Source organism: Sciurus carolinensis, chromosome 3 (genome assembly GCF_902686445.1).
Source record: "Sciurus carolinensis chromosome 3, mSciCar1.2, whole genome shotgun sequence".
Classification (NCBI taxonomy): Eukaryota; Metazoa; Chordata; class Mammalia; order Rodentia; family Sciuridae; genus Sciurus; species Sciurus carolinensis.
In genome coordinates this window covers 156463040-156481319 of record NC_062215.1, presented here as the reverse complement: position 1 = coordinate 156481319, position 18280 = coordinate 156463040, and the positions used below count along the sequence as shown (strand labels likewise).

The following is an 18280-nucleotide window of genomic DNA, read 5'->3' as shown; positions in this document are numbered from 1 at the left end:
GAAAGCCAAGACCTAGGTAACTTCATTGGCAAATTCTACCAAATACTGAACAGATATTTAACACTAATTCTTCACAAAAACTTGTAAAACTTAGAAGAGCAGGAAACACTTCTCAAATCAGTCTAAGAGGTCATTATTATTCTGTACTGAAACTAGATAATGACATCACAAGAAATGAAAAACAGATCAGTCTCTCTTATGAGTATGGATGTGAAAATCTTCAATAAGCTATTAGCAAACTGAACCTACAACTATATAAGATCATATACTATGACCAGGTGAGATTTATCTCTGAAATGCAAGGGTGGTTCAACATATAAACAACAACATATATATCTTATTAATAGAATGAAGGAAAAAACTCATGAGAATTTCAATAAGTACAAAAAAGCATTTGACAAAACCCAACACTCTTTCAGAATTTAAAAAAAAATGCAAAACTCAGAAATAAAGGGAACTTCGTCAACATTATAAAAGCCATTTATTAAAAATCAACAGATTTTTTAAAATAAAAAATCCACTAACACTAACTGGATTAAGTTAGTAGATTCATAACAGAGGAAGACTGAATGCTTTCCCCCTTAGATCAGAAACAAGACAAAAATATCTCTGCTCACCTCTCCTATTCAAACTGTACTGGATGTTTAGCCAGTACTATTAGATAGTAAAATAAAAAAAAAAAAGGGACATCCAAATTAGTAAGAAAGAAGTAAAAGTATCTTTATTTGCAGATGATGTAATTTTGTGCATAGAAAAGCCTACGAAACCCAAAAGAAACTATTAGAAGTAATAAACTATTTCACAAAGGCTACAGCATCCAAAATTAGTGTACAAAAATCAATTGTATTTTACACATGAGAAATAAAAACTCAAAAAATGAAATTAGGAGAACACTTAAATAAACTAACATCAAAAAGAATAAAATACTGGGGCTGGGGATATAGCTCAGTTGGTAGAGTGCTTGCCTCATAAGCACAAGGCCCTGGGTTCAATTCCCAGCACCAAAAAAAAAAAAAAAAAAAAAAAAAAAGAATAAAATACTTAGGAATAAATTCAATGGAAGAAGCTCAATATTTATACACTGAAATCTACACACATTATTGAAATAAAGACCTAAATGAACAGTATTCCATGTTCGTGGATCAGAAGACTTAACATGTCTCACAATAATCTACAGATACAATGCAATGAGATCTCATGTTTCTTTTTAAAAGAAATTGAAAATAATGATCCTACAATTCACATAAAAGTGCCAAGAGACAAAGAATAGCTAAAATAATTTTGAAGAAAGAAAAACATGGTTGAAGAACTCACATTTTCCTTAAAAAAATCTTACTATAAAGCTACAGTAATCAAGACTGTATGCTACTGACACAAAGATTGATGTTAGGGATAGAACAGAATAGAAAGATCAGAAATAAACCACTATATTTATGTGGAATTGTTTTTTTTTTTACATTAACGCAAAAGAGTTAATGGAGAAAAAATATTTTCAATAAATGGTACTCATACAACTAGATATCTATATGTAAAATAATGAAGTTGGATTCTAATATCATAATCAAAATATTAACTCAAAATTGATCAGACTCCTAAACTTAAGTGCTAAAGGCATACAACTCTTGGGAAAAAGCCTAGGAGTAAATCTTTGTTACCTTGGATTATACAATTGCTTTTTAGATATGACACTAGAACTACAAGTGACAAAAGAAAATACACATATACTGGACTCAAATAAAATTACAATGAAAATGTTTCAAACTTGCCATGAGCAGACATCATGACCCTATGTACATGTATGATTATAATATGACTCTAAATCATGGACAACCATAGATGTAACCCGTTTGTGCACAATGAATCAAAATGCAGTCTGTAAAAATAAAAAAAAATTTAAAAAAATAAAGTAAAAAGTCAAACCACAGAATGGAGGAAAATATTTGTAAACAATTTTACTGACAAATGGCCTGTCTCCAGAATTTATAAGTAATTCTTACAACTCAACAATAAAATTAACCAATTAAAAATATGCAAAACAACATTATGGACATTTTGTTTTACATCTCCATATTTCTTCTTTCATGAATTGAGCTAAATGCTTTCTCATTTGTGCATGTAATTGTAATTATATCCTTCACACTAAATGGTATGCAAATTTAATACATGAAAAGTAATAAAAGATTAGGCAAAAGATTCAAATGGACATTTTTCCGGAGAAGATATACAGATAGTCAATAAGCACATGAAGAGATCATTTGCATTAGGGCAATGCAAATCAAAATCACAATGAGATACCGTTTCATACTCAAAGGGGTGGCTAAAACTAAAAGAGACAATAACAAGTGTTAACAAGGATGTAGAACAACTGGAACCCTCACAGTTTTTGGTGGGAATGCAATATTGTAGAGACAGTTTGGAAATAGTTTGGCAATTTTCCTCACAAACACTTCCACATGTCTGTTCGTAACAGCCTAATTCATAGTAGACAAAATGGAAACAAACCCATGTGCCCAGAAATTGATGTATAGACAAATAAAATGAATTATGTCAGTGTGATAAAAATTTATTTGGAAATAAATAGGAATGAAAAACTGACACATGCTACAACATGGATGAGCCTTGAAAATATTATGCCAAGTGGAAGAATCCAGTCACAATAGGACTATATGTCATATGACTCCGTTTATATAAAATGTGTAAATAGGTAAATCCATAGAGATTAAAAGCAGATCAGTTCTTGCTGGGTTCAGGGTAGTGGCAGATGAAGAGTGAATGCTAATAGATATGGGGTTTCTCTTGAGATGAAAACAATATTTGAAAATTATGGTGGTGACTGTTGCATACTCTATGGCTATACTAAAAGTTACTGCATTGTATATGTCAAAGGGATGAATCTTATGGTACATGAATTATTTCATAATAAAAGTGCTATGAAAATACAGATGTATCTTGGACTCCATCCCCATAAGTCGTGAATAATTGGTATCATTTTTCAAAATTCCCCAGGGTTGCATGGCAAAGGGTTGAGAATGAGTGACCTATTTGCTACAATTCTGTATATCTCTTTGCCAACTTCATAAATCAGTGATGAGATCTGTATAATCATGCAGCAGTCAGCCAGTTGTTCATTGTTAGAGAAGTATAACTTTTATGTGATCGGAACTGACGAACATCAGTCTGCCTCCCACCCCGCCCATATCAAGAATCAGACTTCATTACAGTAATATCATGATATTTAGTCTTAATCTGATCATGAAGTTACTCCAGAACAACATCCTATACTGGAATCATTGGAGGAGGGTTTAAAAATACCAATACATGGATGCTACCTTCAGAGATTATAATTGTGATGGGTCTGGACATTTTTTAAAAGCTTCCCAGTTGCTTGTAATGTGTAGCCAGGGTAGAAAACCATTTACTGCCTAGAATAATGTCTTCAGAACTGTCAGTAATATGATCACATGTAATGCCATTTAAAAGGTCAACTTAAAAATGAGAATTCCTGAGTTGAATCAGCATTTTTGTTGTTGTTGTTGTTTATGGATTCTACTCTGTTTTTTTTTAACCACCAAACATCAAATAAGTTATTTAATAGGACAGTATAATAAAGTAATAAGGTGATATGAACTGGAAAATGATTCAAAACATGTGAGCCACGAGGAATAAAGAGGACATTTGCAAGAGGACCTACCTTCGGCACTGACAGCTGAACGCACTGACCAGACTGACCCCCGGCGGAAGGAGTAATTCCTGTGGGAGGTGCTGGAGGTGCAGGAGGGGCTCACAGACAGTCGACGGGCTGCCAGATTGGTGACTTCTTCTACTGGCAAACAAAATGGGGCATGTGAACTTTGGTTTTATAACTCAAATTTATCACTATTGCAACGATCACTGTTACTTATACCACGAGAATATACTGCTCTCGGACATCAGGGCTTAAGTCACTTAGAATGACTAGAAAACTACAACTCTACAGAAAGACAAAAGTTCCTCTGAAAGTTTTCCAGGAAATCAGGACAGAAAGTCACTGACATGAAAATGGTTCATGAGTCATTTTCTGATACCAACTGACAAATTATCTATATGCATGAAGGGTGAAAATAGTTATTGGATTAACCCTATTTATAATGATGAAAGAGTGGTTGCATTGGCTTTAATGTGCATTCTGAATTCAGCCAGAATCCAGGATTATAACCAATGCCTGGTCGGTTATCAGACTGGTTCATTCAGTATGACTAATGTTTTCCCTGGGACATGGGCCAACTCTAGACTTCAGAAAGCAACAGCTTCTTTCTTTGGATACTGTCAGAAAGTGATAAAGAGGGATGGAGGAGGTAGAACACCTCAGATCACACAGGTCATTCATTTCTATTTCAAATCAAGTCCTTTTCCTTGTGATTCAGTCCCCCCAAGAAGTCCCGGGTGCAGCGGGCACCTTCTTCTTCTGGCTCTGAGTTGGGCGTGCAGGTGGGCTCATAGCAGGCCTCCTGGGTGATGGGGATGGCCGTGATGAGGCTGGCTTCTCGACCCAGCCGTTTCTTCTCTTCCTCCTGCTGCAAGTTCTTTAAGATGTGCTCTGCTCTTTGATGAGATCGAGATACAGCTCGGGCAGAAAAGGATTTCTGTGGAGACATGAAGGCAAGGTTATTTAGCAGCAACTCTTCTTGCAAGGTCAGAACCATAAAGAATGACCTAATGAATTACGCCCATGTGGTAGCATGACCTCAGGACATGTTAGGGCCTCCAAGATCGAGTTTCATGGAGATTTATTTGTTTTTCTACCAATTTTCTAAGTTATGTATGAATGAACTTTTTTTTTACTCAAATTGAATAGTTCTTCAAGAACATCTGTAACTTCTGGAAATAATCTTATTTTACCTTTAGTATTTTTGGTGATATCAATGATTTACTTTTTAAACATTAACACTGAATAAAATTTGGTTCAAAATTTTTTGACCTGGCTTTAAATAAGGATATTTATTACATAAGGTTAATAAAACAGAAAGTTGGAACCAGGGAAAGGAGGAGGAAGGAGGTACATCTTTCATGTAAACCAGTTAGTATGTGATTCATTTCACCTTTATTTTTTTTCCTTATACCAGGGATTGAACTCAGGGGCACTCAACCACTGAGCCACATCCCCAGTCCTATTTTGTATTTTATTTAGATAGGGTTTCACTGAGTTGCTTAGTGCCTTGCTTTTGCTGAGGCTGGCTTTGAACTCATGATCCTCCTGCCTCGGCTTCCCCAGTCTACAAAGTCTACAAAAATGTTGAGCTTAACTTCAATATTCAACTAACTTTTTCAAAAGAGTGTGAATTAAAAAATCAATAACTATTTTTTTGCCATTTGAGGTGTCAACTAAAAAATAACACACATTACTTATAAACGATGCTTTTGCTTAAGGAAAAATGTGTACGGTAAAATGTACAAAGTAAAATGGTATAACATTTTTTGGGGATACTTTGTTAGATGTATTGAAAGTCTTTAACATGTATATATAATTGCCATAAATTTGATGGTAATTTATTCAAGGAAATAATGATGGATTTGTGCAAAGAGATGAGTTCTTTTTTTATTTTTGCTATATTTTCCAAATCTTTTACATAATTCATAATTTGGAAAAATAAGTCATGCAGGCATATTTTGAGAATTCATTTTATCAAAAACCTCATATTCTTGGCTTTTGTCTTCCAAAAGATTGTGTTCTCAACTTAGCTCTTAATGGGTTACATTACGTGCAGCTGTGATACACAGGAGCAGCCTAAGACTTGGGTTCTGAATGCTGTGTACGGTGATAAGATTGATGACCAACAAAACAAGGAGCAAAGGAGGGAAAGGGAGTCATCAACTCTCTGCTTTTTCTTACTCTTGCAGGGTCAGTATCTTTAACCTTTGGGTATTTTACATATTATAGATTAAATGAGTATGTTTGCTTTATAAAAGCAGCAAAGTGCTCCCACTGGTCAAGAAATCAATGCCTAATGCTTTTAATAGCTTTCTAAGCTGCTGCTTTTATAAAACAAAACTATGTTGGCTTGAAGGTATGCATATGCTCACTACCAGATGTTCATTTTTTCTATCACAGGAATGAAAAATTCTGTGAATTCTGTGATTACATTCTTTTAACAAGAACAAAGGAGTCATATTTATTTCTTTTCTCTTTTACATGTACTCCATGCAACTTGGAGAAAAAAGCGCTTAATACTCACAGACTGGTCTTCATTAATGGGGTCCTGGACACTCCCGCTGCACTGAGGGACCCATGGAGGGTCAAACATTGGGACAGATGGCATTCCGAGCACTGGTGAGGGCAGGGTGAAGTTGATACTGGGAGGTGGGATCTGTTAGTGATATCAGAAGAATGAGGTAAGCAAGATGGAATAAGAGGCAGGAACGAGTTTGAAGTATAATTAAGACACAATCTGTCTTAATAAATGTTAAGCATCTACGTGACTCCTCACACAATAGGCAAGCACTGAAGAGCAATTTTCTAAACTCTTCTGCTGGAGGACACAGGAGGAACCTCTCTGTACCTCAGTTTACTCATGAATAAAATCAAAGTGTTTCAACTAAATGACATTTAGTTGTGTTATCTATCTTCCTTCAAAGATAGAAAGACACACACACACACACACACACACACACACACACACACACATATTCTTTTAACAGCAAAATGCTTAGAAGATTACAATCCAAACTTATATGTGCTTACCTCTGGGGATGTTAGTAAGATATTGAGGCTTATAGAAACTCAACTCTCTACCTCCTTCTATATTTTCAATTTTCTTTTAGCAATAAGAATTCATTCATGTATGAGTTCAGTTTACTTATATAATTAGAAAAAGAAAAGAGAAAGTTGTCTTTCACTATGCTATGAGGTTCACGGATTTAAGCAAACCTTAGGTTAGTTTTGCTGATCTAATTCTCATGTGGGAAGTATCTCTCACCTTAAAAATCTGCTGTGCACCTTCCTCCATCCGGGGCCAGACCTGATAGCGAAACCTCCAGAGTGTGTGGAACTTGAGGACAGCGTTCAGTCTCTGCACAGTCTCAGGGTGGTGGAACTCTGACATCAGCATGTCAGACACAGCCTCAGGGACCTTCACAGCACACAGCAGGAACATGGCGGCTAGAGACAGTTAATGATTCATCAGTTTTTAAGTTTTGTTTGATTTCTGGGGTTGGGGAGAAGTGGTAACTGATCAGGTCTTCTGAAAATGACTCCTGAACACAGAGCCAAACCACCAGTACTGGCCAAAGCCACCAAACGTCACTCTTCGATCCACATATAATATCCAAAAGCTGTTGTAAAATCAGCAACAACAGCATGAGTGTAAGATTTGGAAATGACAAAGCCCTTGGGAAGAGGGAGTGAGGAAGAAGGCAATACACTGATAACTTTGATCCTTCCCCAAATAAATCCTTTCCCAGTGACAGTATAAAGGGACCCTGAAGAGAGAGAGATAACACTGACAGCAGGCCCTCCATTCTTCCCCAAGTAAAAATATTGCTCAGTAAAAACAAATTACAAATTCTCACAAACTTGTTTCCTGAGTGCCCAAACTGACATATTCTGTCAATAATTAAGTGTAACCTACATAAGCACAGACTGCCCCTTTGCCCAGTGGCTCATTTTCCACCAGGAAAGTGGGACCACCAGAGGCAGGACTCCACAGCTGAGTAAAGGCTGTGCTGATCCATAAATTTGCATCCGGCTTGGTCATTTCATGCTAACAATGACTCAGTAGAATAACTCATTCTAAGCAAGGCTTCCTTTGGCTCACGGTGAAAAGGGAATACCAGAGAAAGCCCATGAAAAAAAATTACACATTGAAATATGCTTTTTAGGAAGTGGCTGGAGTCATCCCATGGTAACTCAAGAACATTACATAAGACATCCATTGCAAACCACTTCTGTTTCATCAGTTACATTTTAAAAATACACATTGCAGATTCTATTAGAAACTTCCACCTTTCTCAGAAGAGATGGAGAAGTAAAAAGACTCCGTGGATCATAATACTGCCTTTTTAGTTTTTAATTTTGGGAAAAGTTAAATATCAATGAGAAAGGTCAGGTGCTAATGAATTATGAGACTGTTAAATATGCTAAAGCACGGATAGAGGGGTCAGAGGCAATTATAAAAACATAATCTGGAATCTCTCTTGTTTTCTCGCCCAGAGCCTCAAAACGTGCTCAGGCAGTTGTGGTAGAGGAACTGAGTCTGGGTCTTAGCCCTGACACTTATCCGCTCTGTGATCTTGGGCAAGCCTTTTAGACTGTTAGTTTCCATTTCTTCACTGGTAAACTGTCAATGATGGTGATACCTGACTTCAGATTTGTTGTTAAAATAAATCAAAGCATGTGTGAGAAAGTGCTTTGTAAAGTGGATGGTGCCACACGGTTCTAAGGTGCATTTCATCTTTCAGTGATGATGTGGTAAAATGGTAAGGGCATCTACAATGTGCCATCAGATTTGGGTTGGATTTTCTGGCTAATTCTGAACTGTGCAGATTGGATAAGTCCCTTTAACTCTTTGACTTGAGATTGCTCATCTACAGAATGGTTTATCAATAAGATGTTGTCTGTGTGATAAAGTGCTACATCAAATATTAGTTATTGTGATCCTTGGTTTTTGAAAATCCTTTTTTTCTAGTCTACCAACTGTCTAGATCTCCATTCTTTCTCCTTTTTCACTCCCATTTAAAAATATGCTCTACACTGCTTCAATTTTTAAACATCATGCTCACTCTTTAAATCACTATAGGACCCTAATATCTTTATAGCGATAAGTTTCCTTGTGATGCTCACTGATTATCAGATCCAGTGGTACTTTTTTTTTTACCTTTAATACCCTTAAAACAATCTACTTGAGACTTACTCTTTTATTTCCATGACTTAAGGTTATTAAGTTTCTACTTTTCTGATCCCTTTTCCTGGGTCCTTGCCTGCTGTCATTATTTCAGCTGTCACCTACATCAACTTGTTCCCAAATTTATCTCTGGCTTTGACTTTTCACTTTATCCAGGTTATGTCTCCCAATTCCATGTCATCAACTCCCCCCACTGGAAAAAAAAATCGCTATTTCTAAAACCAAGCTATTCTGCTGATTGCTGCCATATTAAATTTGGTAATAATTCAGACTCTATACACATTTCTTTTTGGCTCAGATTCCATGAGTAATTTTGGAAAGTCCACAACCCTAAGCCTGCCATCCAGGGTCTGTGGGAATTCAAGTTCCACTCACCTCTCTAATATTATGTACAGGTAGTCTGTCTGTAAATCTATTCTAGTAGTCAAATCAGTCTCCAGTCTTTCCAAATAAGCCCAGTGCACTTCCACACCAACACCATTCTCCCTGCTTGGCTACCTTTTAGTAATTCTTAAAGCCTAGTTCACCTGCTTATATTTTCTCCCATGACTGTCCGGATTTGGGGAAGCATGCCCTTCCTGGCACTCTTGCAGCTCTCTGACAAGCATATGAGAGAGAAGCAAAAACTTGAGCTTTAGTGTAAGCAAAGATACTTTCTAAAGATATTTTTTTTGTAGTACAGTATAAAAGAATTGAAGGTTAGAATCAACCTAAATTTCTACCTAAAGGTCTTGACTAAATAAATTATGGTATGTCCATTCAGTCAATGGAATATTCTGTAACCATTAAAAAGAATTGAGATAAAACTATAAACTGGAGTTTTGAAATGCTCTCCAAATGTGAATGAAAAACTGCAAAGTGCAAAAGCTTTGTATGTCCTTGTGTGAAAACAGAAACCTGCAATGTAAACAAATACAGCACACACACACACACACACAAATATATATATATATATATATAAACACACACACACAACACATGCATACTGTACCCTAGAAGAATTTCTGAGAAATTTAAAAATTGTTGCCTCTGGGGAAAGGAACAAGTGATCATGGGAAAGAGGGTGATACTTTTAACTTCATACATTTTTGTGTTACTTGAATTTTTATCATGTGCATTTCACAATCAACATAGTTATGAAAAAAATAAATGGATTTGTATAAAAGGGGAGAAATGAAGAATCTACATTTTGTATCTACCACTTACTAGATATATATTTTGGACAAATCACTTAAAATTTCATGAATTCATTTTGATATTGTAATTTGGACACAGAAAATTACTCACATGACATTTAATAAAGTTAATGATAGTGATTCATGGTAAATCTAGGAAATAACATAAATAATTTTATCTTTTGGGAAATATAGTGAAAATGTAGGTTTGGGGGGATTATCTTTAATTCGTTAACACTCTGCTAAAGTTTGGATCTTGCATGTCTTCTAAAAACCCATGTGTTGCCCTCCAGGGGGTGCTACTGGGAGGCACAGGGAGGTGGGTTGGGGCCTAGAGAGAGGTCCTTTGGTCATTGGGGGCATGCCCTTGAAAAGGACTGTGAGACTCTGTCATTTCCTCTTTCTCTTTTACTTCATAGCTATAAGGTGAACAGTTCTGCTCTGCCACATGCTCCCCACCTTTCCATCTGATGCCACCATGGACCGGAACCTCTAAAACCATTAACCAAAATAAATCTTTTTTCTTCATAGGTTGGTTATCTCAGGTATTTTGTTATCATGATGGAAAGCTGATTAATACACTCTGAGAGATATTCCTGTTCTTATGCAAACCACATAGTGATTTTGGAAGGAAGCACTCAAAACTTGGGTCTTAAAGCACACAACTAAGTTTACAGTTCTAGCAATTACCATCAACCTAATCTAGAGGCAAAAATTAAATGAACTCCCCTCTCTTATTTCAACACTTGGATCAGTAGCAGTGACTGCAAGAATGGGGTCCTAAGTGATCTTTCTTTACCTGCTGCCCCTGCCATGTGCTCATCCATGCTTAGCAGGAGCTCCCAGGCAGCTGGCTGGATATCACCATACATCTCCTCTGTCAGAATTGGCGCTGCCTTGATTAAAAGAGATAAAGGAGCAGGAGACAAGCTCATCACCTGGGAAAAGATGGAAATCATGTTTTAAAATCTTTTAAGACACTGGTTACAGTCTTATTGAAACTTATGAGCTACTTTCCCTCTCTGATTTTCTTAAAAGACCTGAAAACACTTTCTAAAAGGGGAGCATATTTAGTCGGCATGGTGTATGAGCTTTATGCTTTTTAATTGAAGCAAATTAAAAGGGAAAAACCCCACTAATCTTGTAATGCTTTCATCACAAAACCAGCTTTACAACCACCCAGGAATAAACTGTAGAACACATACAACTCTGTAAGAAAAGACAAATACCAGTCAATGTATATTTGTGTTAAAAGTCCTGGTTGACTTTTAAAGACTTCTGTTTTTCCTTCCTGTTGGTAGATTTCTGTTGAAAACTATGAGCAAACAGTAACTTCTGAAGGAGTCCATTTAGGAAGCTATTTTTCTAAGTCAGCATGAGTTTCAATGGCATTTTTCCTTTGAAGCATTGTATACTGTAGTTATAACCCCAGTTCCATCCACAAAATATATTTAATCCATTATTTCAAATAATATAGGTAGTAAATATAGGTTCTGGAAAAGTCATAATTTTAAACACATTCCAGAAAAACATGAAAAAAATTGTTTTTTTCCCTGAAGAAATGTACAATTTAGAGTTTAGCTTATAATAGAAACATAACAATGTTATGATAAGTAGGTAAATATACTATTTTATTTAATCCATGCAAAAATCTTTTGGGATGGGTCTAGTGTTATACTCCCCATTTTATAGATGTGGAGACTAAGACCAAGGAAAATTAAATAACTTATGCAGAGTCCCAGATCTGCAACAGCAGACATGGGATACAAACCCAGACTGTCCCATTCTAAAACCTATAGGTATTGGTCACCATGCACTGGTGAGAAATCAGCTTCAATGGAGTGGGCAGGCTGGGAAGAGGTGCAGTTCCAACTCCTCTGGTCTTGTCTGTGAATCTGCCTGCCTAGGAAGAGGGATCTTTCCCTTGCACATTTGGTGGCACTTTTCTCACCAGTTAAGGGGTCCTTTATGCCAACATGGTGCCAACCTATATGGTGTTTCTCAAATGCTTGTAAATAGGCTGTCTGGAACTTCTTCCCTATTAATGTTCCAGGAATGTTTTTGATCCAGGTGCCAATACCTGAAGTCTAATGTACTTCAGCATCCCAGAATCCTTTTTCCCTTCCAGGTTGGCATCGGAAACTCTCTTCTTCAGAGAAGGTGTCCTCAGGCATGACTTATCTGAGCACTGAAAAGAAGATGTGATATATATAACGAAGGCGTTGTGCTTTCTCAAACTCCAATATTGCTTTATTTCCCTCCAATCCTCCAATCATCTTCTTTTAGATTTTTTTTTTTTTTTTTTTTTGGTGGTGCTGGGGATTGAACCCAGGGCCCTCTGCATGCTAGGCAAGCACTCTACCAACTGAGCTATATCCCCAGCCCCCAAACAATCATCTTCTAATGGAAGGCATGGTTCAAAATTTTTTATGGTCCTATATCTTGTCAAATTTAGAAAAGCAGTTAATTTGCAATGAAAAGGGAGCTTAGAGATATGTAATACATTTTAGGAAACTGGGATTCAAACAGGTGAAGTAACTTGACCAAGTTACAGAGCTAATTATTAGCAGAATAAGGAAAGGACAAATATCTCCTGATTTCTATTTCAAGGTTAATTATATTCCAGGTGATTAAAAATAGAAATCTTTTAAAATACTGAGTCAGATAAAATCCACTCTATCCAACAGTTCCTTTATGGAGTTGCAAGGTACAAGTTGAACCATTTCTAATTGTAAGACCAAAAGAAAATATTTCATAGACAAGTGTTAGGACATTAAAGGTCGAAGACAGGAGATGTCAAGTGTTGTGGTTTGGATGTGAGGTGTCCCCCAAAGCTTCTATGTTGTAGGAATATTCAGAGGTGAAATGATTGAATTATGAAAGCTGTAACCCAATCAGTCTATCCTACTTTAAATGGAGTAACTGGATGGTAACTACAGGGAGGTGGGGCTTATTTGGAGGAGGTAGATCACTGCGGGTGTACCCTAGAAGGGCTCATCTGCCCTGAGGCCCCTTCCCCTTTCTTCTTTCTGCTTCCTGACCTTCATGAATGGAGCAGTGCCTCTCCAGGATGCATGATGTTCTGCCTCACCTTGGTCCCAGAGCAAAGGAGTCAGCCATCCATGGACTAAACCTCTGAAACCATAAACCAAAATAAACTTTTCCTCCTCTAAGTTGTCTTTATGGGTATTTTGGTCACAGCAACAAAAAGCTGACCAAGGCATCCAGGAAGTATGAGCGTGTAGCAGCCATCATCTCAGTTTCCGTTGCACAGGTAAACTGTGCTCTTTTTTTAAGTTCTCATCTGTAGGAGGCAACCCCTCTTCTTTCAAAGTGTCCCCTCAACCTGGCTACAATAGACTCAACTCATCTGCATGAGCACAGATGAGACAATGGCTTCCTCTGACTCCATAACAAACGGAGTGAACACAGCAGCTGGGAGGAGGATCGTCCTAATGGGCAGAGGCCCTTGTTTATTTATCCTGAGTTCTGATTCCTCCTATTTTTACACTCCAGGCTGTGCAAAGAGGTAGTCCTTCTTCTAGTACAGAATAAAGCTCATTTGTTTTTCCAGTGCCATGTCAATGAAACACTTTCTCCCTCAATGCCAAGGGAAAAAACAGAACTTCTGAAGGATTTTGAAACAGAGCTTCATAGTGTTAGAGATGGAGATATTTTGAAAAAGAAGGCAAATGTGCATGTTCCAAGAAAGTCTTTTGAAACTCTGACAAAAAGACCCAAGACAATGAATCTGTTATTTGACTAGAATGGAACTAACTTTTAAAATGAACCTACTTGGAAACAAGGGATCAGAGCTCTTGTGTTTTCTAAAGAAAAAAACATGGAGGTGCATACTTGGGAATACATATTGGGGAGAAAAACTGCATTGCTCCCCACCCCCATGAATGTAAAAGCCACATTCAGCAAAAATAGCATGCTTATTTTACATAACTTAAAAACCGCTCCAAAATCACACGTAGCAAAAGTTTTCCATATAAATGTGTTTTAATATCCTTTAAAAAAGAGTTAGGATATTTAAAAATCAGTATCTCTCTGCTTTAATTCTTTCTACATAGAAAACAAAACATGTACATTATAGAATATCTGGAAAAGAGAAAAACTATAAAGAAGGAAAAAATCGGGTTGGGAATATAGCTCAGTTGGTAGAGTGCTTGCCTCACAAGCACAAGGCCCTGGATTCAAATTCCCGCAAAAAAAAAAAAAAAAAGAGGGAAAAAATCCCCCAAATTGTGAACTCAATGTTAGTCATTATTTGGTTCGTTTTCTCCTTGGTTTCCCCCTCAATGTACCTTAGCAAAACTGCGATTCTATACAATTCACTGCACTATGGTTTTATAATAAGGATTTCCCAGGTCATTATAATTATTTTAAAATATGATTTCTTCATTTTACAAATATTTTGACCCTTTGTCCTTTGGTTGGACATTTTGCCTTTTTCAGAGATACTTGTGAATAGGTTTCCTTAATTTTAACCAAATAGGAAAATACTCAGCTTAGGAAAAAACAAAAAACAAAAAGAATGAACATTAGTCCCTACATGCTGGGAAATGCAGGGTTGTATTTAATTCTGCCTAACAGCAGAAGGTGTAAGTCCAGCACTATCACATATTTCATATCCTATATTAGTTCTAGTTCCCTTTCTGTCTCTGGTTTCATAAGATTCTGCTAGATCCTTTGAAAAACCTTCCTAATCATTTGAATAAGTTTGAAGTTTCTGCTCCTAGCAATAAATTATTGGCTACGGAGGAATAATGCTTATTTTAAATAAAATTTTTATTCACTTAATAACTCAAGAATGTTTATTGTGTTAATCATATGTCAGGAATGGGGTCAACTTCTGGAGATACACAGGGGAGTAAAGCATCATGATGTTTGCCCTGCTGGAGAGTCGCTTTCTAGGAGAGACAGAAAGCAAATAAGCAAGCAAATAAAAAGACCATGGAAGTAAAAAATAAATAAATAAATAAGGAGATACATGCTGTGAAGCATGGTTCACACACAGGAAATAACAAGGCATTTAAAATTCAGGAATGCTGAAATCAGTCTACTGGGCTCTCTGAGAAAGGCATTTCCTCATTTTTCTGGGAAGAGCACCATGACAAACGAAGGGCAAACTTTGCACTTCACACATCTTGGACACATGAATTATGGATGTTATGTTGGGCAATCACAAGCCCCGGGAATCGAGACCAGGGCCTGGTCTTGGACTCACAACAGTGTTGTCTACAGCTTTTGAAAAAACATTGGTTCTGCAGAAGAGCTGTGGAACTCTTGCCATCTGCATTGTTTTTATACAATTTACCCACACTCTGTCCTTTCTTTTTTTCTTTTGGACTTGTATTACCACCTCTCATCCTTCTTTTTGATCGAAAGTAAAAAATTGTGTTATCTACTCCTTTTTATCATCAGCAAGCACTAATTGAACCTTTATTTAGAACATAGCAAGGTACAGACAGAGGAGAGATCATAGAATTCCTTGGTGAAGATAATATATACATATAGAATGATAGTTTATATACATAAAAAATAACCTTCAAGTTTGGAAGTGCACTAAAATAAACTCACAGAACATACTGCGAGTCCCCCAGCATTGGAATGTAGATTAGCAGATTGATCAGAGTTAGATGGGTTGCAAAATGTACCGGCTGTCACAAATACATTCTGCCATAAAAGCCAATTAAAGAGCAAACAGGGATGAAGCACCGATTGCTCATAGTCAATTCTAATCAGACCGCTGCTTTTACTCTTGATTTATTGCTTTTTTCTGTTTTCATTTTGGATCTGGAAATGTGGCATTGTTCATTTGTGTGACAGATTCAGAACAGGCAAATGGAAAACATCATGAGAGGAAAAAGATGCCTGAGCAGGAAACTCGTGTTTTGGAAATAAAATGTTTGCCACAGAAGATTCAAAATGTTCTTTCTGCTCTCTACCTGAATGACTGACTTAAATGTGATGAGGGTACATTTCTCTTGCTTGGATTTCCTAGTGGTAAGCCACAGACAGCAGAAGGTCCATAAGCCTTTTCTGCTGCTTCACACAAGTGTCATGGTTGAGCAAAGGTGAAGGGCTCTCATGAACTCTCCTAGACTACAATCTCACTCACTCATTCAGTATTTATTGTTTCTTTGTTATTAGTGAGTTCTTTGTTAGTGACATGCAGAATACAAATATTGTAAGACTTCCTTGTCTCAAAGAGTTTATAACTTAGTGGCAGTGGGTGCTTGCCATTACTCATAGGATGGAATAAGAGCCTTCTGGCCTACATGGTCTAGTTCCTATCTGCCTATGCAGCCTCATCATGCACTGCAGTCCTTGGTACTCCACACACAGTCCTTTGTCTCTATTTGGAAAATTCTGTGTTCAGTTAACATCCATGCACCCTAAAATTAACTTTATTGGAAAGGCTTTTATTAACTCTGCTAGATTGAAAGCCTCATCATAAGCTGTTCATACAGTATGCCTCTCTATTGCACTGATTGCTGTTGGAATTTTACATCAATATGGGAGGTTTATTTGATTAATGTCTGTCTCTCAGACATTGTCTCTTTTGTCCATTATTACATCCAGCACAAAGTATGGGCTTAGCGTGACCCATAGATTTTTTAAAAATGGAGAGATGGATGGATGAATGAATGAACGAATGAAGACTAATAAAATGCAAGTAAAATACCATTATAATTTAGATGAAAAGAGAAGGAAGACAAATAACATTTATTGTCCACCTGCAATATGCCCTGTACTTAACACTAGGGGAATCAGAAAAGGTTTCAGGGAGGAGATAGTATTTGAATTGGATCGTAAAGAATGTTTGGGTTTGACAATATATAGATTAGAGACAATATTATAGTTTGAGCAAAGATGTGACAGAAAAAATTTCAGAGGGTGTATAGAGAACAATGAACATTAATTTAGGCTTGTATATTTTTGCAACTTTCAACAGATACAATTTCCTCTTAAAGCTAAAGGAGTTTGTATATGAAGAGATAACTTACATAAATTAAAATAGATGTTCTTTAAATGTGATATCATTTGTGTTTGAAATATAGATTGTATATTAACATATACATACATACATACAAATATGTGCATATTTTTTACTTTTATGCTATTATTTAGTAGTTCATGCAGTTCATTGTAACTCACAATTTGTCTTTCTCCAATTTCATTCTTCCTATAATTTGTATAGTTTGAATAACATGAGATGCAATACAGTCTAGTTAGAAAACCCTGACTTCAACCGCAAATTAGTACAAATGTTCTGGAAAGCAGTATGGAGATTCCTCAAAAAACCAGGAATGGAACCACCATATGACCTAGCTATCCCACTCCTTGGTATTTATTTAAAAGAGCTAAATTCAGCATACTATGGTGATACATGAACATACTATGGTGGAACACATCAACCTTTATAGCAACACAACTCACAATAACCAAGATATGGAACCAATCAGATGCCCATCAATAGATGAATGGATTAAGAAAATGTGGTATATATACATGATGGAGTTTTACTCAGCCATAAAGAAGAATGACATTATGGCATTTGATGGGAAACAAATGGAAGTGGAGACTATTCATGCTAAGTGAAATACACCAGACGCAGAAAGTCAAGGGTCTAATGTTTTCTCTCATATGCAGAAACCAGAGCAAATTAAGAGGAAAAGCAAACTCTGGGGCTGGAAATCATACAGACAGGAGGAAGATCAGCAGAGCAAAAGGAGATTTAGGGGGAGGGAGGAGGGATGGAAAAGGGGAGGAAATGCAGAATAAATTTGACAAAATTAGACTATGTGCATGTATAAATATTCCACAGTGAAATCCATCTTTATGTATTTCTTCAAAGCATCAACTAAAAATAAATAAATGAGTGGAAGGTAGAGTAGAAAAAGAGGAATGGGGAAAAAGGAGGGAAGGGAAACGGGGGCACTGGGGGCTGAAATGGAGTAAATTAAATTCTGTGCATGTATTAGTGTCAAAATGGACTGACTATTATGTGCAATTCTAATGTACCAATAAAAGCAAAAATAAATGAATAAATAAATAACCCCCCCAACTTTAATATTCTATATTTCTAAATTAAAATTTAGCCAAATATGTTGTAGATAAGAATTGGACAATCTCATCTTTCTGAGTCTCATTTTTTTTCACCTGTAAAATGAAGAGAAAAATACCTCTTGCACAAAACACTTTCTCAATGTATACATG

The 18280-nt window shown here is 36.5% G+C and overlaps 1 protein-coding gene and 1 non-coding gene across 8 annotated transcripts in view; both read right to left on the bottom strand.

The window, feature by feature from the left end:
- The window catches only part of Unc80 (unc-80 homolog, NALCN channel complex subunit), a 206871-nt gene that overhangs the window by 66992 nt on the left and 121599 nt on the right, over positions 1 to 18280 (bottom strand). For 5 of the 7 annotated variants that reach the window (XM_047544569.1, XM_047544573.1, XM_047544574.1 and 2 more), the window contains 6 exons: positions 12132 to 12239; positions 10851 to 10989; positions 6954 to 7135; positions 6213 to 6344; positions 4436 to 4622; positions 3692 to 3823 (listed from right to left, as the gene is read on the bottom strand). In XM_047544569.1, coding sequence (XP_047400525.1) covers positions 3692 to 3823; positions 4436 to 4622; positions 6213 to 6344; positions 6954 to 7135; positions 10851 to 10989; positions 12132 to 12239 — 880 coding nt within the window. The remainder of the gene's footprint in view (positions 1 to 3691; positions 3824 to 4435; positions 4623 to 6212; positions 6345 to 6953; positions 7136 to 10850; positions 10990 to 12131; positions 12240 to 18280) is intronic. The other 2 variants (XM_047544570.1, XM_047544572.1) reach the window with 1 other exon arrangement.
- Positions 12359 to 12431, bottom strand: Trnaa-agc (transfer RNA alanine (anticodon AGC)). Its single transcript has one exon. It is a non-coding gene; the product is annotated as a tRNA-Ala (tRNA).